Below are 26,271 nucleotides of genomic sequence, written 5' to 3' on the forward strand. Positions count from 1 at the left end.
GAGGGGAGGGGAGGGGAGGGGAGGGGAGGGATGAAGTTGAGCAATGTAGAGCAGACAGCATGGAGATGACCCATGTGTAGTATGTGGTATGTGGTGGTAAGGACAAATATTGTGAATGGTGCCCATTTCCAATTTGTAGTAGCTACATGGATGTGGGTGCAATTTATTGTAACAAAATTTAAATGAGTAAGGATGTTTCTGGGGGTGGGACACATTTCTTTGTATATGTGTAAGGAGCCCCACCTGATCCAAGAACGGGTCTGCAATTGAACATCTTAGACAGACTAGACAGTAGAAATCTGAAGCCTGGGGGGAGAATGAGATATCTTTAGGACACTGCTTTTCTAGAAGATACCTCCAAGTAACTCTTTCTCTTGACCTTGTCTGGTGCTCCCTTGGCTTATAATGTAAACGTGACCGTAGAATAACATTCACTCTAGGGGAAAAAAATCAGAACCTTCCTCTTTACCTAGTTATGGACCCAATCAGAGGGCTTGTTGCTGATTTAATCTAGTCACTGTAGGAATTATTGCCAGGACACCCAGAATCTCACCTAAACAGCAGTAGATGAATCCCTCTGGTTAGACATAGACAGCCACAGCTAAGTGATGGATGTGAAATATTGTTCACCGTCATCCATCCAGTTATCCTGCATGTACCATGAAAGCTTTCACTTTTAAGCCTTTTCATTTGATTTTGTTGGCATTGTACTTTTATCATCAACAAAATACAAAAAAACAAGACTAGCATCACTCAATCAAAATCACTAACAGGCTACTGTTCTGGAAACCGCAAATTCTTGAACTCAGACATCTTCCGGCTATAAACCAGATACTGTCTGTGATTTTTTTCTTATCAGAGCTGAGGAGAAAAGGCATTTGGGTCTCAGCAGGACAGCTACCTTCATGACTCAGGCTGCCATTCACTAGGTGCCCCTTCCAGAGAGTCATCCCTTTCTTCGCTGGGACTTACTGGTTTCTTCTGAGAACACAGATAAATTGTCACAGTGACTGATGTGTCACAGGGCTGTCAGGAGGTTGTGGCCAACATAACCAAGGAAAAAGCTCTGGACTCCAAAGGGATATTACGTCATCACATCGAGCTTTTGTTCCAGACCAAGCATCTGTCACATACTCTTCCTCATTAAGTCCTCATTGCTGGAAGCTGCTGGGATGAGAGCCTTGGGGAAAACAGTCATCCTTTTGTCTTGCAGTGCATAGTGTGGGACTGGGACTCCAACGGCAAGCATGACTTCATTGGAGAGTTCACCTCCACCTTCAAGGAGATGAGAGGAGCCATGGAAGGGAAACAGGTAGGTAGTGTTGCCCCAGACACTGTCTAGGATTCACTTTTAGCTAAAAGTGGAAAGGCGAGTCCGATGAAAAGGGAGGATGGTGGGATTTGATTCTAGAACCTTCCCAACCCAAAGCCATTCTGCAACCCTGAAATAGCAATTCCTCCATGGGGAAACCAGAGTGGTTCAATGAGTGCAGGTCTAATTTCCTTTAGCTATGCAATCTTGGGCATTGCTTTCCCAAGGGCCACAATTAAAATCAACTCTAAATTATAAGCCATCACTCCTTGTATAATAAGGAACACAGCTAGAGAAACTGCTGCTCCATTAAATGTACATGGCCAGGCCCTATTGAGCTAAGAAGTCAATGCCAGCTTACCAATATCACCCTCTGTAGTTGTAAAGTGTCTCATAAAGTTGTATCTTGCCCTCCTCTATAAACAGAAATAGGCAAATCAATAAATATTGGAAACATTGCATCTTTGGGTTCCTGAGATGCCATTAAAAGTAAGATTATAACATATATCATAATTGAAGACCACCATGGCTAGATGCTTCCAGATAAACAAAGATAAATCTGTAATTCCCATTGAGACCATGAAGTGCAGGTCACTGTACTTTCTGTATCTGTGAGATGCTAGTAAAATTTAGTTCCACATCAAGACCCCGTACTGACACATTTATTTGTTGGGAACAGTTCTCTTCTTCGGTGATTTTTACGGCATCCAGTGTGCTTGGCTCTAGATGCACAATGGCCAATCCTGCCAACATTGTCTCTGTTCTCCTAAAGCTAACAGACTGATGGGAGTCAAAGTATGATATAAACATGAACGAAGTAAACAAAAATTAGAAGGCAATTACAACTTGTGACAAATGTTATTTAAAAAGGAGAGATAGGACTGCAAAGATGACGCCTCTGATTAAGGTACTTGCTGCCAAGCCTGGTGGCCTGAGTTTGATCCCTGAGATCCAAAGAAGTAGAAGGAGAAAAACAACTCCTGTAAGTCGTCCTCTTATTTCCCACATACGCATGGATCATTTTCATGTACACACACACATACACATGCACACACATGCATACACACCTGCACTCACAAATGCATGCACTTATGCATATATGCACACATGCACAGGATAGAAACCCTCCAATTAGGGAGTGGATTACAAGTTATCAGCTGACAAGGTCACATTTAACTTCAGACCCTTTAAGGATGAAAGAAGGCAAGTCTGGCAGTGAGTAAGGGAAAAACATTTCAGGCAGAGAGAACATTCTTAGATACTGATGCAGGAACGAGCTGGTGTGCTGGAGTACTTGGAAAGGGACCAGTATATTGGGTGCAGAGAGTGTGGGGTGCCCTTGCATGGGAAGCAATCAAAGACAGAGCAGAGGTCAGGAAGAATTGACTCTAATACAGTCCTCCAAATGTTATGAAGACATAATTAAACTGTGCTCTCCAAAAATATGGTGGCCACCAGCCACATGTGATTATATTTTGATTAATTAAAATTAGATTAAGAAACACTGTTAGATCCATCTAATGCAGCTGGTGGCTGTGGTATTGGATGACAAGGACACAGAGTATCCCAACCACTGTAGAAAACTTCATTGGGTGATGCTGAAAAGGATCAAACTGATTCAAATTTGCTAAAAGGTTGTGTCAGTGGGTTGGGGCAGTAGCTCAGTTGATAAAGTGCTTGCTGTAGAAGCACAAAGACCTGTGTTTGATCCCCAGAGCCCATGTTAAAAAGCCAGGCATGGTGGTATACTCCTACATTAGGGAGAAGAAGCTAGGAGGGTAGCTGGGGCTTGTGGGATGGCCAACCTGGCCTACCTAGAGAGATCCATGTCAGTAAATGTTTAATCTCAAAAGAATGAGATGGATTGCTCCTGAGCACCAATACCTGAAGTGGATCTATGGCCTGCACATAAATGTTCATGTGTGTTCATGTACAAGTATACACACACACATATGCACACATGTATGTTCAGAGAATGCTTTGGCTACTGTGTAAGTATCATTTAAAGAGAGAAGAGGAAGAAGCAGGTCAATCAGATAGGTGAGAGGATAGGAACCTTGAACCTGAGGACCCTAGTATACCTATATCAGAGGGAAAAAGAGGAGACCCATTGTTCAATCTCCCTTTCCCTGCCTGGGTCATTATGCTGACAGAATGCAGTAATTTAACTAACCATTAATTATTGACCATCCCCATAAATAGCTTTAGTTTGAGACTGATAAGTGGAAAATTTTTATAATACCAAATAGGAGGGCCCTCTCCAAGACCCTCCTGGAAGGAATCAATGTGGTTGGAAGATCTGGATCTGGAGTGGTCCTGATATGTGAGGCTTAGAGTGACTAGGGAAGTGGTTCAGAGTCACTGATGGACTCTGTGAGACACTACTGTGATCTGTTCCTGAGTAATGAGTTTCCCACTAACTTCCTGCCCCCAAACAGTCATCATTACTTGACATTTTCTTGGTTGGCAATTTCATCTTGTTCACCCAGGATAGCTCCTCTCTGCCTATTATGGAGCCGTGGAACGCTCACACTTTTGTGCCTAAGCAGCAGAGATGGCTAGTGCATCTCCGTGGTAGTGGTGGTGGTTTTATCCTCTGATGTATTTTTTTTTCACAAGGTGGTAAAATAAAACTTAGAAGCAAGAAAAGGCAACTTCAGAACACTGGTTTTCCCCAGCTTCTGTTCTCACCACATGTTTAATGACCTATTGGCCAAAACAAGTCACATGACTAATACACGGGCACCAAGGTCATTGGAGGCCATTGTGTCAGTTTATCCTGCTCACATATGCCTCCAAAGCTGCTTCTTCAGGCATTTTTTGAATGTCAGGAATAAAGTTAGGTCTCCTGAGTGGAAGCCGAAGGTCCCAGCTCCTTCAGGATCAGTAACAGAAATGTCCAGTGACCGCTGGGTGCTTGCCTTGCAGTTGCTTCTAACTGTGAGTCAATTGTCTGTAGTCTGGAAGAGATGGAAACTGTTTTAGCTACTACCAGTTAATCCATCGGTTCTCAGTGTCTCCCAAGGCTTTTATCCTGTCCTTCAAAGAGTATCCTCTGGAATGAGTGCCAAGGAAAGGGCTGAGAACTGAAGAATCATAAGGTCGGCTTTAGAGAGGAGAAATCCAAGGCATAGAGGAGTCTAGCAGCCCATCAAAGGACACAAAGCTGGGCAATGAAGGCATAAGAATATCCACTAGGCAGTCCATTGTCTGTCAATCACTTCCCCTTGCCATTTTCATGGATACCAACGGTACCACCTAGAGACCATTTTCCAGCCATCCAGATCCATGTGTATGTCCCCAAAAGCATGTAGGATCTTGGCCTCATTCGATGACTTGACTTTGTTTTGAAGATGCTCATGTTTGACCCTTTTGGTGTAGGTACAGTGGGAATGCATCAACCCCAAGTACAAAGCCAAGAAGAAAAATTACAAGAACTCAGGCATGGTGATTCTAAACCAGTGCAAGGTAGGTGTAATCCCCTCTCCACCAGGAGCATAATGCTAAACTTGCCTTGTGGGAGGAGTTCAAGTCATGTGATCAAAGGGGAAGTGTTTCCACAAGGGAGTGACCTTCTCAAAGAAAAGAAAATTCACAAAATCAATATAGCGCTGGATAGAGGAAATCAAATATAAGCATGAGTGGCCTAAAAGCTGTGACAACCCAATGTCACCTTCCCTTTCCCAGGGACAGTCTTGCCCTGAAAGACAGGAAAGTGCAGGTCATAGCTCAGGCTCTTCTGTGCACAGGGCAGATCTAGAGGAAGATGCTCAAGTGGTGTGAGAGAAGTAACTAAGTATGAGATATTCCTTATTCTAAAGTAGTAATGACTCTTGAAATAAGGTTTGGGTCTTCTCCGAAGGGCAGATGATGTCAATTAAAGCAATACATAGACTCAAATAAAGTGGAGCAAGGGGTGAGAATCTGTAGATGTTTTGGGCCCATCTGTATTGACGTTGAAGATTCACCACAAATTTCTTTCTACCCTTTGTCTTGGCTTACCAGCCTATCTCTGAAGTGCAGGCCTTCAATCTGTAGGGAAAGCAGAGCATACTGTTATTAATCCAGACCTTCTTTCATGCAGATCCACAAGATGCATTCCTTCTTGGACTACATCATGGGTGGCTGTCAAATCCAGTTTACAGTAAGCTGCTTTTGTGTTTATCCTTTTTGGAGCGATGAGGGGTGGGAATGGTATTGGGTTTGTGAACATGCAGATACAAAAGATCTTAAAAATCTTGAGCTTTTAAGTACTATTGCTAAAATATTATGTGGGTCCCTGTTTCTTAAATGAGTCCATATTCCATCTCCTTCTGGTGAGTATGATCCTTGCTCCTCAGCCTCGGAGGGTTTAGAAATCCCTCCTAGGATTTTTTTTCCTTTTTAAAGTACCTACATGTGACATGAGGTGCAAGACAGGCTATAGATTTCCAGACCCCATGGCTGAGCAAGAAGGATGAAAAGGAAGTGAGCCATGCTGCTCTATTCCACTGTACTCAGACAGATGCCTTAGTTGTGCTCATATAACCAGAACCCAGGCATCCATGTCATAGCCAATGATCAGTACCAAGGGAATGCTATCCAAATGCTTTCTCAGGCAATGAGAGTGTGCATACACACACACACACAAAATTGTGTCTATTCACTCTGGAGTAACTTGTGTTCACTCAATCAATATTCAAAATGTTCTGAGATATAGGCAGATTTAACTTTCAGAAAGAACATACCCACATAACAAAATGTAGTTGTGCTTGAAACACTGGAAAGAGCTATAGATTATAGTACAGAAAAGGTGGAATTTGTACAATGCTTACCTCTCATCTTACAGAACTGTACTTGTGAAGCTCAGTCCTCTTTCATTCACTCTACCAAATCATCCATGTGAGAAAAGCATGGAAAATGAGTTTAGATTTTGTATATGTTTGAGTCCAACACAATTGACAAAATCCAGGCATTCCCAGAATCAAGGATAATGCTGGTCTCAGAACTAGAAAGGAGAATCAAGATAAATGGGCATTTAATGGTCCAGTGTGTCTTTAGCAAAAGACTTGTGTGGTTATTTGAATGAAAATGGCCCCCATAGTCTCATAGGAAGTGGCATTATTAGAAAAGATTAGGACATGAGTCCTGGTTGAAGTATGTGTGTCTTGTTGGTGGAAGTGTGTCACTGGAGATGGGCTTTGAGGTTTCAGAAGCTCAAGCCAGGCCAAGAGTCACTCTCTCTCTCTTCCTTATGTCTGCTGATCTAGATGCAGAGCTCTTGGCTCCTTTCCAGCACCATGTCTCCTATTGTCACACTTCCACCATGATACTAATGGTCTAAGTCTCTGAACTGTAAGCCAGCCCCAACTAAATGTTTTCCTTTATAGGAGTTGCTGTGGTCATGATGTCTCCTCACATGTATAGAACACTAGGATAACTTGTTCTCGTGTAAAGAAAAGTCAACATATGTTCTGTCTCAACTCAGCATTGCTCACTTACTTTTGAATGCTTACATCACTTCCTTAAAGTCTAAGGTTCTACAGTGATGGAGCCACCTGCCCTCCTACACTCACACTGGTACATAAAGAACACAAGCAGAGCAAGTCCTGTGGGCACACCCATCCAACACTACCTGTGTAGCACACTTATTGCTGATCCAGGTCTATCTGCAGGGCAGTAGCAAAACAAGAAGTTTTCCAAGGAGAGCTACTGAAATAGTTTCCCAAGATAATAGGCAAAGGAGTGATGTCAAGAAGCTATTTATAGGTTTTTCAAGGGAAAGCTCTATTGATTTCGGTTTGTTTTGGATTCCGTAGATCCTAGGCTCTTGAACAACTCCTTATTCAACCTTCACGGGCTTGCTTTGCCCTTGGGGCTGTGCTGGATAGCATCAGCCACCCCCACAGCATTCCCAGACCACATCCTGACTGATTGTTACTTCTTTGAGAATTTCATATAATGTGTTTTGATTATATTTACCCTCCTTTCTTAGTTTCCTCCAAGATTCAACCCATTTCTCTTCCCATTCATCTTTGAGTGTCCCCCTGAAATTTCCCATAAAGGCCAATTTGTGCTACCCAGTTCTTCGGAATGTGTGACTTTCCACCAGTTGGCTCACAGGGTATGTACTCTTGAATATTCCTGTAGCTGCTTGACTTTGAAAGGTTGCTTTTCCTGCTCTGTTTTCCTCAATTTTCTCTTCTCATTAACCCTCCCCAACTGAGTAGAGGCTACCTCAAAATTTGCCACCAGCAGCACCCCAAGTCCTAGCTCTCTCCATGTTCATCCCCACCCTCGTCTCCTCCAGTGCCAACTAATAGTAGACTTGTGTGAGGATCTCAGTCAGGAGCAACAAATAGGAAGGAGAATGTAAAATAATGCTGAGAAGGGGCAGGGCTATTGAGGGTTCCATCACAAGCCCCTTCCTCCTAAAGATCTCAGGTTAGATACTCAAAGGATAATAAGAGTTCTGGATGCTCTGTCCAAGAAAATGCACCAGTCTCTCATGCCAGTGGCATTTACTTCCAAAATGAAGTCAGCTTTCTCATTACGAAGTTCTTGCTGCTTAAATAGTACAACGTTATGCAAATTTTAAGCTGTAGTACAGTTAATTAAAAATAGTGTGTGGTTTAATTCTGCCTACTAGTGTTTATGTACCACCCAGTAACTTTATTGCAGCATGGAAATGAGTGGCAGAGAGTGGAGATATGGGGGGAGGGGCCTCCCTGGCATGGAGAGGGCAGGGAAGAGAGAAGGAGGAGGAAAGTCATTAGACCTGTGCACCACCCAGAGGCAAAGATTCTCATTGGTTCACGAAGCTGTGCATGGCTGCTGAGCAAGACAGGTAGCTTTAGGCACAAGAAACTTGAGTCCTAAAGAGTGATATTTAAGTGACACCAAGTTCTCAATGTTCTACACTTCATCCTACAGACCTAATCTTTCTTTCCCACCCCTGCCTGAGCCCCAAGCACCTGCACTAGCCAGGTCCTCCTACTTTGAGCTGTTTCTTGGGTATTCCATTGATAGGAATTAACCAGAGATCAAACAGGAAACCCAATGCAGAAGAATTGTTCTAGATTTCTGCTTTCTAGGTATGAACCATAGAGACCTTGTCGTTTCATAAAAGGTCTCCATTCTTACCATATGCCCTGTCCTTCATATACTCTTCTTCCTGAGTTCTAGAAACAGTTTTATCTACCCTCTGTAATTGATTTCTTATAATCTTTTCTAAACATTTGTGGTCTGCCCCTTTATTAAACTCTCCATACTCACCTCTTCTGAGTCTCTCCTAGAGAGACTCTGAGTATCTCATGTGGCCTTCAGGAGTAGAGAGAAGCCTTTGTGTCTTCCATGAGGATTAAGATTCAAAATAAGAGGGTTAAAGCTGGGGAAACTGCGCCCAACAACAGACTGCCTGAAATACTTTTATTTAACCCCAAACTGTCTAGGAAAAACAGTTCGGGTGGATTTTTAGATGGATTGGCAAAGTTCTAGGAATTTGGTTTGAAGAATATCCCCCATGGATTACGTACGTATGTACATAAATTCAAATGATAAATGCTGGAAACTTACTTGTGTTAATATGAGTGGCAGGTGTGTTTAGGAGGTGTTGAGAGGTATCTTTGGGTCAGAGTTTGAGATGACTTGAGTTGTGAGAGAATGTTGTTCAAATGGACCAAGAACAGGACAGGAAGCAATAGAAATGTGCTTTAGAGGAGAAAATCTGGTGATGTTTATCAAGCACTATTTATCAAACGCAAGTGATAGCAGCGAAGGATATGGAGTGTTGAAGCAGGAGGTGAAAGCAGGGGCAACAGGCCCAACAGTAAAAGCCATTGCAACAGTGCCAGTGGACAATGACAAGAAGGGAACCTAATGTGGTAGTGAGAGAAGGGGTGTGTGGAAGGGAAAACAATGACCTGGGATACAAAAAAAAAAGGAGATTTAGAAAGCAAATGAGTCTAGCATGACTTGGACTTGCTGCCTGTCTGGCAAAGCCTGGCAGATGTTGTTCACAGAGAAATGCAAGTCAAGAGAGATCTAAACCAAAGGATGGATTTACTTTGAGGAATGCTGGAAGGATGTTTGAGTATCCCATTGCATGGCACCTACAAAGGCAAGCCTTGATCCCAATAAACAGGTGGAACTGAATGTACCTGAATCTGGAGGAGATGGAGAAAGAAAAGAATACAGAAAGACAAGGTACCCAATGACAAGAAGTCATATAAGACCTCCGTGCGCAAGAGAAAAGACAGGAAAGGAGGCCCAGAATCCCAAATGGCCAGATGGCCAGTCAGGGATCAGGAGGAGAAAGTTACAAGACCAAGGCAACAATCCTGATGTTAAAAGGAACCTTAGTCATTTATTTCTTTTTGGTCACCAGGACATCTGAGAACCTGAGACACGCCTCAGATTCTCCCAGTAGAAAATGCGTACTTGACTTTGCACATAACCATAGAAAATCCAGAGCGTCCCCCAGGTGAGCTCCATATATACCTCATGAGAATCCTGGAGGCACAAGAACGAAGATAACTGTGGTGTTGCAGTCTTAGAGGAGGTGAATAGAGGTGAAACAGATGACAGAGAGAGGCACATGGCTTGGCACATGGCTGTGCATCTAAAAATAAAACCACATACTAGAACTTCATAGACAAAATGTAATTATAGACAATGCGGAAGAAACAGATGCTGTAAGATGTCTGGAAAGGAGATAGTGGAAGAATTAAAGTCTTCCTTTGAAAGCTGTGACTTTTATAGATGCATAGAAATGTTAATTGTAGCATAGATTTTTCACAGATAGGAACTTCTACAGCTTAAATGTCCAACAGTAAAACAACTGTGTAAATTACAGCACTTCATCTAAATGGACTATGATAAAGCCATTTTAAATTATAATTCCAATGGCAAGGTAATCACATAGAGCCATGTCTATGATAGCACTGAGTATAAAGAAAACCAGAATGACTCTGTGAGTACAACTATGTACTAGATGTCACTATCGTATGCGTCTATGTGTGATTTTATATATTTTATAGTTTGGGTGTGTCCCCATGAAGCATCTGTTGAATCCCCAAAGCAACGGAATTGGGAAGTGAGAGATAGGATCTTTCTGGAGGTTTATAGGTCATGAGAGTTTTACGCATGAGAGTTTTACGCTCTTGAGGAATTATAATATAATTATAATATGAATTATAAAAGAGAGTACATCTGTGTTCTCTCTCACACATTCTCTTCTGCCTTCCACAATGAAATACTCCTAGATAGATTCTAGCAGTGAGCCTATCTTTGGGCGAGCGTTCCAGTCTTCTCAGACTGGGCAACAGTTTGAGCAACAGAGCAACTCTGGGCAACAGAGGCAGGCTTGGGTACTCCAGCCTCTACAACTATGAACCAATCCTATCTCTATTATCTGTAAATGACCCAGTCTATAGTATTCTGCTATGGCCGTGCAAAATGGATGGGAGAAATATATAAAACAACTAGAAAGTAAAATAAAATTACTTACTAAGATACAGAGTCCTGAGCAGTAACTTTTATTAATATATTTTGGCATGGCTACTCATGATGTGTTGTTGTAAAAATTTAAAGGTGATGTTTTCCACTTTCCTCTGATTTTATGTTGTTTAGTAATATGGTATTATAGACATGAAGCCGAATATGGGTTCTCTCATCCTGACCATCAAATCTAAAATTTGGGTTATCTATTCAAGATCCTCCCAGGAAATCTTTTCTTATTCTAGAAAAGATTACTTAGCATGCCTTATAGCTCCTGGCTTAAGTTTCTAACTCTCTATTTTAGACACCTGATGAACTGTGATGCAGAAGAGTGATCTCTGTGTCCTGAATGCCTACACATAGCCGGGGTGCAATGGGCAGAGGAGGCAAATGTTCTATCATTTCCAGGAAATGCACTAGACACTTTCAGGGAAATGGAATTTATTTTTTATTTCATGACCACCCCACAGAATTTTGTGAGAATTGAGAACAAGAGTTTAGGTTATCACTTAAGAAATGTCCAAAGTCCACCTCTCTTACCAGACTCATTACCTAAGTCCAAATTGTGTGGCTGCCTCAGGATATGACAGTATACATGTGAGTTCCAGGTAACAAGAGATCCAGCAACTCCCTAGATTCTGCTTCCAGTGGCTTGTATCCAACAGAGTCCCCCTAATGGCCAGTTAGGATTGTTTGGTGTAAAAACTAAAAGTGTCAAAGACACATTCATTCTTCACAGTTAGCCCTCTCCCAGATGCGCCAGAGAGAGCATCTAGAGAGTGTCAGGCCTGCTTTCTAGGCCTGGGTTTGCAGAGCCACTCCACACATCCTCAAAACATAAGCTGTTTCCCAGGAGCCTGCTCTCTGCTGCCTGCCAAGAAGGCTGGAACACTCACCAAAAGACCAGGTTTTCATAAAGATTTCCCATCAGAAAAGGTTCAGCTAGCTTGCTGGCACTTAGGAATCTGAGTGTCTGCAGCCACCTCTGGGGACAGGCATTTTCAGTCTTTTTTTTTTTTTTTTTCTCAACTTAATCCCAACATTCACTGCTCTCCTCACCCCCCACCTCCCGCTTGTTGCTTTCTAAAATAAATCTAACCTTTCATTGCGTTCTCTTCCCACCATGGCTAACTTTAAAGAGCACAGAACTCTTGTTGGAAGGCCACCTCCTGAAGGTGGGTATTTCATCTCCAACTTCCGGTGGGATACTTGGGAAATGGTTCCACCATATAGCCCAGGATAGTCTATAGAACTCGCAGTCCTTCTACCTCACTCTTCCAAGTACAGAACTTACACCAATATATCATCACACCAAGTTTTGGGTTCCCTACAGTTTTAAAGTGATCTTCTAGGTAGAAAGGAAAGGAGTGATGTCATATTTGGTCATTCCAGCTCTGATTTACCTTCCAAACCCAATTGTATATGTAAGGCATAGTCTTCATTAGGGTTTCCATTGCTGTGAAGAAACTCCATGGCCAAGACAACTCTTATAAAGGACATTTAATTGGGGTGGTTAAGTGCACCAGAGGATGGGGGTTCAATTCCCAGCACCCACAATGACATACTTACTCCAACAAGACCACACCTTTTCCAACAAGGCCACGCCTCCTAATTGTGCTGCTCCCTGGGATAAGTATTTTCAAACCACAGGTGTTATCGTCTCTAAAATTTATCTTTTTGAGAGAAAATGGCTGAGAATGGTGGGTGTCTGAACCAAACTCATCCCAGGGGTCTAGCATGGTATGATGGATGCCATCTCCTGCCCTGTAGCCCAGGGGTCTAGCATGATATGATGGATGCCATCTCCTGCCCTGTAGCCCAGGGGTCTAGCATGGTATGATGGATGCCATCTCCTGCCCTGTAGCCCAGGGGTCTAGCATGGTATGATGGATGCCATCTCCTGCCCTGTAGCCCAGGCTGACCTTGCCTTGCAACCCTCATGTACCCGCTTGCCTTCCCAAGTGCTGGAGTGAACAGCGGGTACCAACACCCGCAGACTCTGAGAACCTCTTGGATGTTCCTCTTAAGAAAAATTTTCTAGAATTGCCTGCACATATTTTGACCAGAAGTGTCTGACCAGAGCCTCATGAATGGATCCCTGGGTGCTTCCTGTCTCTTGCTTAGAGTTCATGGAGGTTTTAAGTATCACCCCCTTGCATCCCAGTGTTCAATTGGAGGGAGCGCTATGCATTGTCTTCTCTTTCTTTGTGAAGATTAGTTCTCACTTCCGGGATGAACCCCATCTCAAAAGACAGAGGCATTAGGGTCCCTGGGGTCACCTTCATCCATATTCAGTAAAACCTCTTCCCACTCTTACCCATCTGCCACATACATTTTGCTTGTCCCTTTCCCTCCCTCCACAACTGGTTAGTCACAGAGAACTAATTGGTTCAAGACCACTTCCCCAGAATTGTCACAGCTACATCCTGCTTCCTACTTCACAATCTCTCTACCTCCTGGCCAGGCCCCTTCATTTTTCAATGGGAATTGTTACATTAGAGATTAAAGATTTTAGGACTTTTTTATTATTGTCATATATTTATTGTACATAGTGGTAGGGCTCATAAAGACTTTTTCATTCTCACATATCGTTTATTTTGACAGAATCACTGGTCAGACTTCTTCTCTCTCCTCCCTCAGTAGTCATCTTCCTTCACAGAATCAGACAATCTTACTTCAATTTCTATATCCTAAATGTGTGTAAATCTATGCAGCCATCTAAAATCTAAGCGCCACAGGCCAGAGAAAACATGCAATGTGTTGTATTCTGCCTCCGAGTTATTTTGTTTACATGATGAACAGGATTCCAGCCCCAGCCATTTTTTCTGCAGGCAATGTAATTTCGTTCTTTTTTATGTCTGGAAAAGACTCCATGGTGCACATGTATCCAGTCATCTACTGATGGATTTTATTTTATTTTTTTACATATAAGCAAATGTAATAAATTTTCTTATGGCAAAGATATTGCTTCAAGAAACTACAGTCAGATACACAAGAAATAAAAACTTACTAGGGAAAGGTTAAAATATCAGTATATTTTGTCCTGAAAATGTTCTTTTAGGTGTATAACAGAAGGCATATAGATGTAACTTTAAGCCCAGCCCCACCATAAAGTACTTGTATGTCCTTCAATATCTTTGGGCATCATGGTAATTAATAAAAAGTAACAACAATTTCTACATACCTGATAGTTTCATACAAGGTAATAATGCCAATAAAGCAGCCTACATGGAGAAAAGTTGTAACAGAAGTTGTTCCTCTCTGTTCATGATGTTTCAGAGTCAGGATGCTTTGGGGTGGTGAGTTCCCTTTCCATGATCTTCCTTGTCACATCTTTGTACTTTGTACCTTCATTTTATCAGTAGACATCCCTTGTCAAAATTGAAGAGGTATTCTGAAAACAGAGTTGACTCCTTCCTGAAATAATTTTAAACTAAGTCCTGTAAAGAAGTAAGGAAGAAGAGGAGTAGCTTCATTTAAAAAAAAAAAAAACAAAAACTTGTAAATAAATTATAGTTAGATTATTCTTTTCATTTTGATTGATTAGAGGACTACAAGCTCAGACAAAGTCATGTTTCTTCCACCATCATTCTCTTTAATTATAGCGCTTTTTTCCTTCTAGATGCCCCCCCACACTTCTTTGAAAGTCCAGGGAACATCCCAGTCATTGATTATAATAGAATTTTCTAAATTTAACACAAACAATGATTCCCATATCATAATTTCCAAGATCATGTGTGGAAAATAGAGCTTTCTTGCTATCAGGGAACCAATGGGCACATTCTAGTATAGTGCAAACAGAAAGAAAATAAGATGCAACATGAATATTCTACTTTCCCCCATGACTTCACGTTGTATCCTTCCCCACCCTAAGCTGACCAGTCTTTGAGATATCTTTGCCAGGTTGACTATTCTTTCAGTGGTGGTGCTGTTGGAAAGCCAAGGTGTTTCCTCTCATTTTAACACCCTAATCTTAAAGTATTCATTGCTATCTTTTGTTGTTAAGAAGTATTTGATAAAGAGCAGTACATAGACTCCATCAAAAGGTTGGCCCTATCTTTTGGGGCTAGAATGATGGCTCAATGGTTAAGAGCACTAGCTGTTCTCCCAAGAGATCTAGGTTCAATTCCTAGCACCTACATGATGGCTCACAATCACCTGTAACTCCAGTTATAGGAGATCCACAAGATGATAGCAGTAATAGAATTATCTCTCATCAAAAAGAAGCCCAGATCTACTGCCAGATTCTACCAAATTTTTAAAGAGGAGCCAATATCATTGGCTTCTCAAATGGTTCTATGAAATAGGAAGGCAAAGATCTTCCAATTCTAAAACCAAACTCATTACAAACCCCAGTACCACTCTGATGCCAAACTGTAAATGCTCACAAGTCAACTACAGTTAACTACCCTGATAACTATACCTGTTAAAATTCTCAATAAAATGTTTGCAAAGTGAACTCAAGAGCATATGACCAAGTTGGTTTTATCCCAAAGAGGAAATGTTGGTTCGATACTCACAAACCAGGAAGTATGATCAGCAAATGAATAAATACACTTGAGGGATTGAAATCACATATTAACTCAAGTAATGCCAAGAGTCCTGACAAACCCAGCACTCCTTTATGATAAAAGTACCCAAGAAACTAGGAATAGAAAGAATACAAATCAACATAAGGAAGACTATTATAAAATAAACCTAAAACCAACATTATAGTGAACAGAGTAAAACTGAGACCATTTCTTCTAACATGTGGAACAAAATAGGTGCCCACTCTTTCTTACTACAGTGCTCAAAAACCTTATCTAAGCAATCAAGGAAGGGAAGAAGCCAATTTTTTCTATTTTTAGATGAGATGATCCTGTACTTAGCTTTGGAGATCCTAGGTACTTTGCCAGAAAACATTTAGACCTCATGAATACTTTTAGCAAGGTAACAGGATACAAAATCAACACACAAAAATCAGTATGCATATCTATATACAACTTGACAACAAAGCATCAGGGTGAGTTGGGTGGGAGACGGATATCATTCACAGTAGGTTAAAATAACTAAAGAAAAATACTAACAAAGGAGCTGTAAGGGTTCTCAGAAAAAAGTTGAAGAAGACAGTAGAATTTGGATAGACCTCCGATGCTAAGGGATTGCCAGAATTAATGCTGTTAATAAGAAGGTGGCAGTGGAAAAAGGTTTGCATACAGATCCAATGTAATAAAAATCTCAATGACCTTTTTTATTTTTAAATATTAAAAATAATCTTTTACTATATAGAAAAAAAATTGCTTTAAATTCTAAGCAAGCCAAAAATGGGAGCCTTAGCTCAGCTCATCCAAGGCCTCTCACACAGTAGGCAGGCACTCCAATACTACAGTGCTCCCTGACTTAGGGAGATACAGAATTTAGATCCTAAAATGTTAAATAGTCACAACTGTTTCTCCAAGACTGCAATGCATTTCGGGGGGGGGCACATTCTTAGCCAACGTTTGCCTTGAGCTTTCCTGTAACCTTGGCTTCATGGGACCCTTCAACACATCGTTGCAAAGCTGAGTCAGATGTCTGACAGTGCCAACACAGGCTCAGTGATGCTTGCCTTTAGTCACAGCACTACAGAGGCAGAGGCGGGTGGATCTCTGAGTTCAGTGCCACCTTGGACTACATAACAGTGCCCCAGAACATGCCAATTATAAAATTAGTGGTTCCAGAGAAACCCTGCAAGAGATCAATGGTAACTATTAAAGAGCATTGGGAAGTGAGGTGATCAGTGGCCTTTACTTCACAGAAGCAGGAAACTAACATAAAGTTCATAAGGAAGAACAAAATCCCAAATGGTGACACCCTTAACAGAAAGAACCATGCTACAAGCACTGCAGTCACTGCCTTCCAATTACATTAGAGCTATAGTAGGAAAACAGCAGCAACAGTGTGATGCTGGCACAAAAACAAACAAGTAGGCCAAGGGAATAGAATAGAGGACCCAGAATTAAGCCTCTACTGTTACAGTCACCAGTGTCTGACAACACTGGCAAAAACATCCATTAGCAAGAGGACAGCCTCCTTGACAGTGGTCTGAGACCATTTGATTTTCGCATGCAGATGAATGAGACTTATCACTTGCCCTACACAAAAATGAATTCCAAATGAGTCAAAAACCTTAATTTGAGACTCCCAAACTTTGAAACTTCTAGAGGGAACTACAGAGAAAAGATTTCAAGATGTTGTAACCACAGCAGAAAACTTGCTGACAAAAAGACATCAAAGGAACAGGAAAGAAGCTCAAGAACTGACAAGTCCGGGAGCCTGAAATGAAAAGGCTTCTGCACTGCCGAGCAAACGATAACCAGAGAGAAGAGACAACACAGAGAGTGGGAAGACAGTCTCTCCCACTTCCACATCAGAGAAGGGATTAATATCTAGAATATATAAAGAACTGCACAAATAAAATGTCAAAGACATACCATGTGCTAGGTAAATAGGCTAATGTCTGATTTGATAGTTCTCAAAAGAAGAAATGCAAGAGCAGGAGAAATAGCTCCAAGGGTCCTAGGACCAGAGTTCGGATTCCCAAATCCATGTGAAAGCCAAATGGGTCTAGCTGCAATTCTAGTGCATAGGACACAGATAGGGAATACCTGGAATAAGCTAGCTAGCCAGCCTAGTCAAATAGCAAGCTCTGGATTTAGTGAAAGACACACTGCCTCAATATATAAGGTGCAGAATGATCAAGAAAGGTATCCAGTATTGACCTTGGGCATGTGCACACACACACACACACACACACACACACACACACACACGCCATATACAGGATAAAAAGAATACAAGGAGCCAATATTAGATACTTAAAAAGCTATCCAACATCTTTGGCCATCAAGAGAATGGAGATTTAAACTGCTCTGAGATTTCATCCCATCCCAGTCAGAATGGCCATCATCAAGAAAACAAGTAGCAAATGTGGATGAGGGTGTCGGGAGAGAGGGACCCTAATTCAATCTTGGTGGGGAATGTAGACTCATATAGTCACTATGGAAACCTGTATGGAGGCTCATCATACCACTGAAAACAGAACCACCATACAGCCAAGCTATACCACTCTTGGCAATATACCTGAAGGACTCCAAGTCATCATCCCACAGAGGTACCACACCCCTGTGTTTATAATTGCACCATTTACCATAACTAGGCAATATAGTCAGATGTCCCCAACATACCAATGGATTAAAAATATGAGGTACATATTAGAGTCTGATTCAGGCAAAATAAAAAGTTTAATAATAACCCTAGCCAGACACAAGGTAGAAATCATTATATGAAGTGAAATAACCAAACTCAGAGAGACAAATATACTTTCTCTTACATATGAAACTAAGATTTAAAATTGTGTGTGTGTGTGTGTGTGTGTGTGTGTGTGTGTGTGTTATGAAACTAGAAAATGGACCAAGATGGGAAGAGGAAGTCTTAAGGCACAGGGGGAAGAGAGGGTAATAGAATAAATATGATAAGCAAGCAGAGGGGGTTGTCTGGGGAAAAGTGGAAATCAGCCAGCAGGGTCCACAAAAACACAGGGAAGAACAGTTTGGAAGAAGGATAATTAAGATAAAATATGATGGTGTTTATGTAGAAAAGGACATTAAAGAAACTCATTGCTTTTTATGATAACTTAAAATATATTGTTTTTAAAAGATGAGTTGGGAGTTAGAATAATCTCAGACAGCTGAAGGAGAAAGACTATTTGATGGCTAGACAAAGGCTGCTCTTCTCTCGTTCCCACCTGCAATGACAAGCTATCCAGGTGTGTTCTGCATTACAGACAGGAGTCCTCACATGCATTGGAAGATGCTTCACTGTGTGGCTCCTGGGATGCATTTTGTTAAAACCACCCTAATACATATCTCTGCAACTGACTGCATAGAAATTAGACAGCAGCTTTCTCAGGGAGTCGGGATTCTCTACACAGAATTTGGCCATAAGGGTTCTTGTCCTTCACAGATGGAGCTCTTCTGCCCAGGGGGCACAGTAGCCTTTTCTTGGTGGATTATGAAATTGGAGACAGATGCCCCACCCTTACCCTTGATGCTTGGTGATGTGAATCAATAGTGATTGGATTTTCTGAACTATCGTCTCAAGTCCCATTTGGATAGGAAGAAGCAGGGGCCATTCAAGACAGCAAAACTGACTTCAGTCAAATTCATAACAAGGTTTTCAGGAAACTGACTTCTCTTACTTTCCTTATCAGCCAGATATGTCATGTACTCTTATTTTTCTCTATCCGAGGCCATGTCTCCAGGTTGGTTATAGTTCTTAACAGTGCATTTATTCTTATGCTTCCCCTCTTCCAGGTAGCTATAGACTTCACTGCCTCTAATGGAGACCCCAGAAACAGCTGTTCCCTGCACTATATCCACCCTTACCAGCCCAATGAGTACCTAAAGGCCTTGGTGGCTGTGGGAGAGATTTGCCAAGACTATGACAGGTAAGAGACTTCAGACATCAACTGTGGTCTTATCTCTGAGGTGGGAGGTCCTATGGCCCTTGGCTGACTCATGGCCAAAGAGTGGCAGTCAGCTCAGGCATCTCCTCATGTAGAAACTCTTGGAAGAACAGAATAAAACTTTGTGTCAAACATTTCATCCTCTGCTCCTAGAGAAACTGAGTTGGTGCCACATTTGCTCCAGTGAGCCAACAAATCTCTCTCTCTCTCTCTCTCTCTCTCTCAGCGCTCTGCTCTTATTAGGTTGGTGAAGTAGATAGATAGCAAATCTAAGCTTCATTGTGTGGACTAAGTGTGAAGGTGTCCTTGCTCCTCACAGTTTGTTCATGCGCCAGCAGCACCCTGTCCTGCTGAATTGGATTTTACAACTTGAAGAGATTCTTAGATGTCTGGTGTACACATCTGAGTTTTAGATGCATGGTTTTATTGGATGCTCCTGCATCCATCCTCTGTATTCTATGCATCTTATATAATAGTCATCATTATTAAAAGAATAAGACTATAGGAAATATTAGCAATTTGTATACTGCCCCACAAACAGAAATGGTATTTGAACCACAGTCTTTCAGGTTCTACATATTGAGTACAAAATCTTTGTGTTTTACCGATCTTGGAAGCTACTGGTAACATTAACAGACAAGATATGTCTGCCCAGGTGCACATCAATATGGACAGGAAAGTGTGTGTGTGTGTGTGTGTGTGTGTGTGTGCTCACATGTATGCAGAGATGATCTTAAGATTCAATCACTATTATTTATTTCTTCGTAATGATAAATATTGGCCTTTTCCACCACAGTATTGTATTTTCTTTTAAGATAGAGGCCAGTCCCAAGATGGAGTAGGTTCGGCCTCTCAATATTTCCCCAGAGAAGTGATCAACATAAACTATAGCAAGCTGGATTTGCTGTCACTCCTGTGTCACTGGATAAAGGGAAGGAGCACAGATGTTTACCTAAGGCTTCTGGAGGTGGAACCAATGTAAACACAAAGGTGCACCTCTCAGAGGACTCCCTGGTGTGATGGGGAAACAAGCTTAGTTGGTAATGAGCTGTAAGCAGCTGACCTTTTAATCCAAGAAGATAAACAAAGCATCTCTGTGCTCTGGTTGTAGAGAAACATGAGCACATATCGTTATTTCTGTTCTTCCTGAGTTCATTACTGGTAACAACCACTTTAAAAACCTGTTTCTGCTGTAGCACAGTAAAGGACACACCCTTGTGAAACCTCCAGCATGAGCTATAGGAAAAGTCCAGTCAGTCTCCTGCCTGCTGAGATCTCTGTATTCAATCTGGTCAGCAAAATACCTTAGTGTAGCATAGAGACACTTAGAGATTGGATTGCCAGACCCTATGCAATCAATGAGCAGTAAGCACCCCCCAAACTTTCCAGTGGCTCTTGCTGCACACCTAAAGCATACTTCAGTAATCATTTTAAATCACTGAAATCTGTGATGACCATTCTTGGCTGTCAACTAAACCCCAAGCAGCTAGGGACACCTATGAGAGGGATTTCTTCTTGGTTTAAGTCATTTGATGTAGAAAGACGTACTTTCAATCTGGATCTTTTGAGGTGGAAAAAAATATACCTTTATTTTGACCCACATCTTCTGATGGCAGCCTACATAAAGGACATAGAAGAAGGAAGCTTTTTTTCCCTTTGCCTGCTTGCTCTCACTAGCAGCTCCATTCCTTCACTGGCATTAGAGCCTACTTCTTCAGAATTCCAGTGAATACTGACAACTAGCTGAGTCATTCAGCCTCAAAAACCAAGCAATTAGTGGATTCTTGGGCCTTCTGCTGGTAGACAGCGATTGTTGGACTAGCTGGACAGCAGCCTGTAAGTGATTCTAATAAATCCCTATATAGAGAGAATTAGATACAGAGATAGACATAGAGATAGATAGATAGATAGATAGATAGATAGATAGATAGATAGATAGATAGATAGATAGATAGATAGATAGATATTCATTATATAGGCTCTGTTCCTCTAGAGAACCCTGACTAATACAAAGTGACACTCAGAATACTTGACCTTGAGGTATTGACTGTGACAATAATGAGTTTCAGCTCTGACTTCTTCAGGCTCTAATTCAGGGACAATTTATAGTAAGGTTTGAAGCAGATGGGGTTTTTACTAGGGAGGAACGAGTTTGATAAATTACACCTACAGTGTGTCAGAGACTTCTTTAAGACCTGGGAGTGGGAATCCTCTCTTTTCCTTTACTTGTGCATAATCATGTTAATGATCTAGTGTAATATAGTGTACATGTTTGGAGATAAGACTGGAGGAAGTGTTAGCAGGATCCCTAATGTTTGGACCTTAAGATGCATATACTAGAAGGTACCTTGCCCAGGGCAGTGATATGTACTGTGCTCAACCCCAACTTAAGGAACATAGTAAGGTCCCCATGTAAAATAGAAGTTAAATAAATAGATAAAAGAACTGAATACAATACATATGGATATATATATATATATATATTATAAGAACCATGAACCTGCAGAGAAGAAGACATCCAATATTGAATTCCACAGAGCAGAGAGGCCAGTTTTCTAAAAACCAAGATGAGGTTCAGAGTCTGCGTCATAATCCTATATCACCTTCATTTGCTCATCTGGGCAATGGTCCATTATCAGGAAGCATTTACTGGCCAATTCCTGCAGAGAGTGTCCATTCCCTGGTGGCTTCCCACACAGAATACAGACACCTTAGTCAGAGCCATTGGATGTCGTAAAGCATTCATCCCTTTCAAATGCAAACCAGACAAAAGTTGACAGATATGTTGTGTTCCCTCAAAAACACATATTGAAACATATTCACTATGTCACCCTGGGAGTTATATGAGGTCATCAGAAATTATTCCTTTTAAAATTTTCATAGTGTAATTCTGAAGTCATCATTCCCAGATGAACAAGAAAATCAACTTTTGGCAGGCCAACAGAGCAACACTTTTATTTCTGTTTTAAAAGGCAACTCAACATTAAAATGGGAAAGTTCTAAAGAAGAAAGGGAGGGTTGAAAAAAAACCTCCATGCTCTTTTAAGAGACTCCCTGGGAGAGCTTGGAAGGCAAGCAGCTCCCATGAAAGCTGACAAGGTTCACCAGTTTCTGTTTTGTGTGGGTGGACAGACAGGAGACAGGCAGAGTCAGGAAATTTCAAGTCAGGGTTCTGGAATTAATTTATTCCTGCTTCAAAGTCAGGGAGGTTGGTGCTTAAAAAGAAACGCTTGCATAAAAACTGACAGAAGCCACTATCCCCCTCCCACAACCACACAGAGGTTTGCAGTTCCCATGAGCCTTAGCAACTCCTCTCTGCCTCTGACAGCCAAGGGTTGTCTCTCTGCCCTGTATACTCATGGATCCTGGGTCACAAGCAGGTGACCCACTGAACAGAGCAGCTTGAGAGGTACATAAAGCTCTTCTCCAGATGGCCTTGAAGGGAGGTTCCCCCAACCACAAGATAGCAGTTCCCAAAGCCAGTGTTGCTGGCCCACACTATACTTCACCATCTGCAAAGACTTTTCAGGCTATCTGCCTCTCATGAAAACACACATGAACAAAAACACACATGCCTGTAATCACATGGTCCCACACATCCCAGAGTGTGTGTGCACATACACGCTCGCGCGCGCGCACACACACACACACATACACACACATACACACACACACACACACACACACACACACACATTTCCCTGCTGAAGCTGGCTTCCAGGAAGTGCTATCAAAGTAAAAACCACAGCTCCCATCTTTTTTTTTAAGATTTATTTATTTATTTATTTATTTATTATATGTAAGTACACTGTAGCTGTCTTCAGACACTACAGAAAAGGGCATCAGATCTCGTTACAGATGGTTGTGAGCCACCATATGGTTGCTGGGCTTTGAACTCATGACCTTCGGAAGAGCAGTCAGTGCTCTTACCCACTGGGCCATCTCACCAGCCCCACAGCTCCCATCTTAAAGGGAATGAATGAGCCTTTATTTTAAGGCCATATTGAAAGACCATGGCCTTAAATTTAGGTTACCCTAAATGACTGGTTCCAAAGAAAGTCAAAAATCAAGGCAAATTTAAAATACACCAGTGGGTACATCTACAGACACAGCTTCTTTTCAAGAATTTTCATTCACAGCTTTCATATTCCTTGTGTACCTCAGTGCCAATGTGGCACGCTTTGCTTGGGGCCAGTATTGTTACGGGTCTCAGACAACCTTAACTATCTTCTAATGAAAAGCCTGGTCTGCTCCTGTTGGCACAGGCCTGCAATCTGTGACTTTGGAATGTGAGACAGGAAAACTACAAGTTCAAAGCCAGCCTGGGCAACTTAGTGATATCCTGTCTCATATTTTCTAAAACTAAAAACAGAGCTAGACATATTTTGGTGGTAGAGCACTTGCTTGGCATGCATGATACCTTGAGTTCAGTCCCTAATACCATGAAGGAAAGGGGGAAAAAGGGAGGAAAATGCAGCCTGTCTGTGATCTAACGCTGCAAACACAGTGCCAGTTTAAAGAAATGGCCAACTTTGAATGCATTTGGGACACCAGAAAGCAAGGCAGGAGTGTGCTAGGTCCTGTATTCGGGGACAACTTGAAGCTGAAACTCAAGCTGACACGAGTTTTGATGTGTAGGGCACTGGGTTGGTCAGCAGATGATGTGGGCTTTCTCAATACAGCCTCTGCCACACCCGACCTTGTCCCATCAGGATTCTTACCTTGTCTGCATGCCAAAACCACTTGGGAAGTTTCAAAACATGTTGATACTTGGGCCTCACTCCCATAGGCTGATTTCATTATCTGCTGTGCCCCTAGAAATCTGTTGTTGTGTGGTTGTTGATGTTGTTGCTGCTGCTGCTGCTGTTGCTGCCATTGTTGTCATGATAGGTATCCAGAATTGGAATCCACCATTAACTCGCCTGCAGCCTAGATGCCACTCTTTTGTGTGGGACAGCAAAGATTTAACATGGCAGAATTTCCCCATGTCACTCACAGTCTAGTGGAACACAGAAGCATGTCAGTAAGTCATGGTGATTCAGGTGCTGTGGCTCATTCCTGAAAGCATAGCCAGACTGAAGCCAGAGGACCCCAAGAGTCCAAGGTTAGCCTGGGATACATGGAAAGACTATATCTCAGAACAACAAAGCATAGCCCCAGCTCAGCATAACCCAGAAACCCTTCCTGTGTAAGGATAAGAATGGAAAGTATGTAAGGGGAGGAAGGGCTCCCACCTCCTCCCTGCTGAAGGAAGAGTGGGAAGGAAGAGAATCTTGACAGTAGCTATTGGGGGAGAGAGAGAGAGAGAGAGAGAGAGAGAGAGAGAGAGAGAGAGAGAGAGAGAGATTATTAGAACATAAATGTATAAATGTGCTTATTATTCTGAATCATTAGACCAGATAAGCCTCCTGTAGTTAATGGAGTCTACAAGGATGATTTAAAGAATGTGAGGTCCCAATGACAAGTAGATCTAGGTTCATATCCCAGAGCAACACCCCTTTTCTCATGAGATTTATTTCTTTGATTGCAAATCAGAGGCACATCTAATTTCCTTTGCAGTGCCCAGGCAGTTCTGCCTGTGGTAAATAATCAATGGTGGAAGGTGTTATCTTTAAGATTCAGAATCCAATCTTTAAAAAAATAAACTGAACACAAAAAGAGAAAGGAATGTAGTGTAGGATCTAAAGATCATGTTGGACAAATGACATCTGGGGGTCTTGTTCCTTTTTCTGTTTTGTTCATTTGCCTTTAAAAGGATTCTGTAAAAATGCATAGCCCTCACACATTCTTTCATAGATAACATCTAACTTTCTTCATCATGACTTTAAATAATGATAAGAATTGAAAACTCTGGAGTATTATAAGTACTTAAATACACTTAAAAAATAAACTCTAATTTAACTCTTGTAGCTGCCCATTGGAATGCCTATGCTATGCCGTGTAGACTAGCTATTGGCAATCATCCTGGATTTTTTTTTCTCACCAAAAAATACCTGAACCAGCTCTTCAGTTTCAAATATGTGAACTTAGATTTTTAACCTACAGTATTACTCAATTCTTTCAATGATATAACCCACCCACCACCCAAAAAATAACAGTCAGTAATCAAAAACTACTACTTAGGGTATAGAGTCTGGAGAGATGGCTCAGCAATTAAGAGATAGATACCTTAGCAGTTAAGAGCACACATGCTGCTACCATGTGTGCCTCAAGAATAGATCAAATTCAGGTGGTCAGACTCAATGCCAAGCATATTTACCGACTGATCTATCTTACCAGTCCCCCAAAATATATTTTTAATAACTTACCAACTGACAGTAATACATCCTAAGTTCTTTCTTTTATACAGTGCAAGAAATTTAACCCAAAGTCTTTTACATGGTAGGTAGATGTTCTACGACTGAGCTACACTCCTCAAGCAATTTTTAAAAGTGAAAATGGACAATAACCTGGGTTGCAGAAGATTTGGTTGCTACTGAATTTTGTAGAATTTTTCTTTTATCTGATGTTTGAATCTTGTGCTTGAGAGTTGAATCTCAGTACTTGGTTGTTGGTACTGAATCCTGCAGAATAGTTCTTTCTTGATATTCAGTTTTTATTCTCTGAAGCAATACAGCATAGCAGCACAGTGGATACGACTCAGAAGAGGCAAAGAAAAAAGGAGTTGTGAAGGGAGATGCATGGATGAGACCAGGCACCGCCAACACAGATGCTCCCAGAAGATCTGGGATGTGCTCAGCAGACAATGGAGAAGTAGAAGAACTGAATACTGATTGCCCGTTTCCAAAAGAAAGCTATACTCTCATATCCCCAGAAGAGTGTTGCATCTCTATCCATAGGATTGTTTTAAGATGACTGTTTGAAAAACTGTTTTCAGCCAACACCCATGTCCTCTGAGAGGCCACCTTGAGTTGACCTTCGTTGGCATGTAGATTGGGAATTTCCCTTGACGTGTATTAACCCCTTGCTTTAGCTCAGTGTTTTCCTTAATGGA

At 41.6% G+C, this 26,271-nt stretch overlaps 1 protein-coding gene across 3 annotated transcripts in view; it reads left to right on the top strand.

Annotated features, from left to right (window-relative positions):
- Positions 1-26,271, top strand: part of Cpne4 (copine 4) — a 456,744-nt gene that overhangs the window by 410,147 nt on the left and 20,326 nt on the right. For all 3 annotated transcript variants that reach the window (XM_021171653.1, XM_021171654.2, XM_029482117.1), the window contains exons 8-11: positions 1,214-1,312; positions 4,694-4,780; positions 5,397-5,456; positions 19,126-19,259. In XM_021171653.1, coding sequence (XP_021027312.1) covers positions 1,214-1,312; positions 4,694-4,780; positions 5,397-5,456; positions 19,126-19,259 — 380 coding nt within the window. The remainder of the gene's footprint in view (positions 1-1,213; positions 1,313-4,693; positions 4,781-5,396; positions 5,457-19,125; positions 19,260-26,271) is intronic.

The sequence above is a fragment of the Mus caroli genome, chromosome 9 (genome assembly GCF_900094665.2).
Source record: "Mus caroli chromosome 9, CAROLI_EIJ_v1.1, whole genome shotgun sequence".
In the NCBI taxonomy this organism is placed as follows: Eukaryota; Metazoa; Chordata; class Mammalia; order Rodentia; family Muridae; genus Mus; species Mus caroli.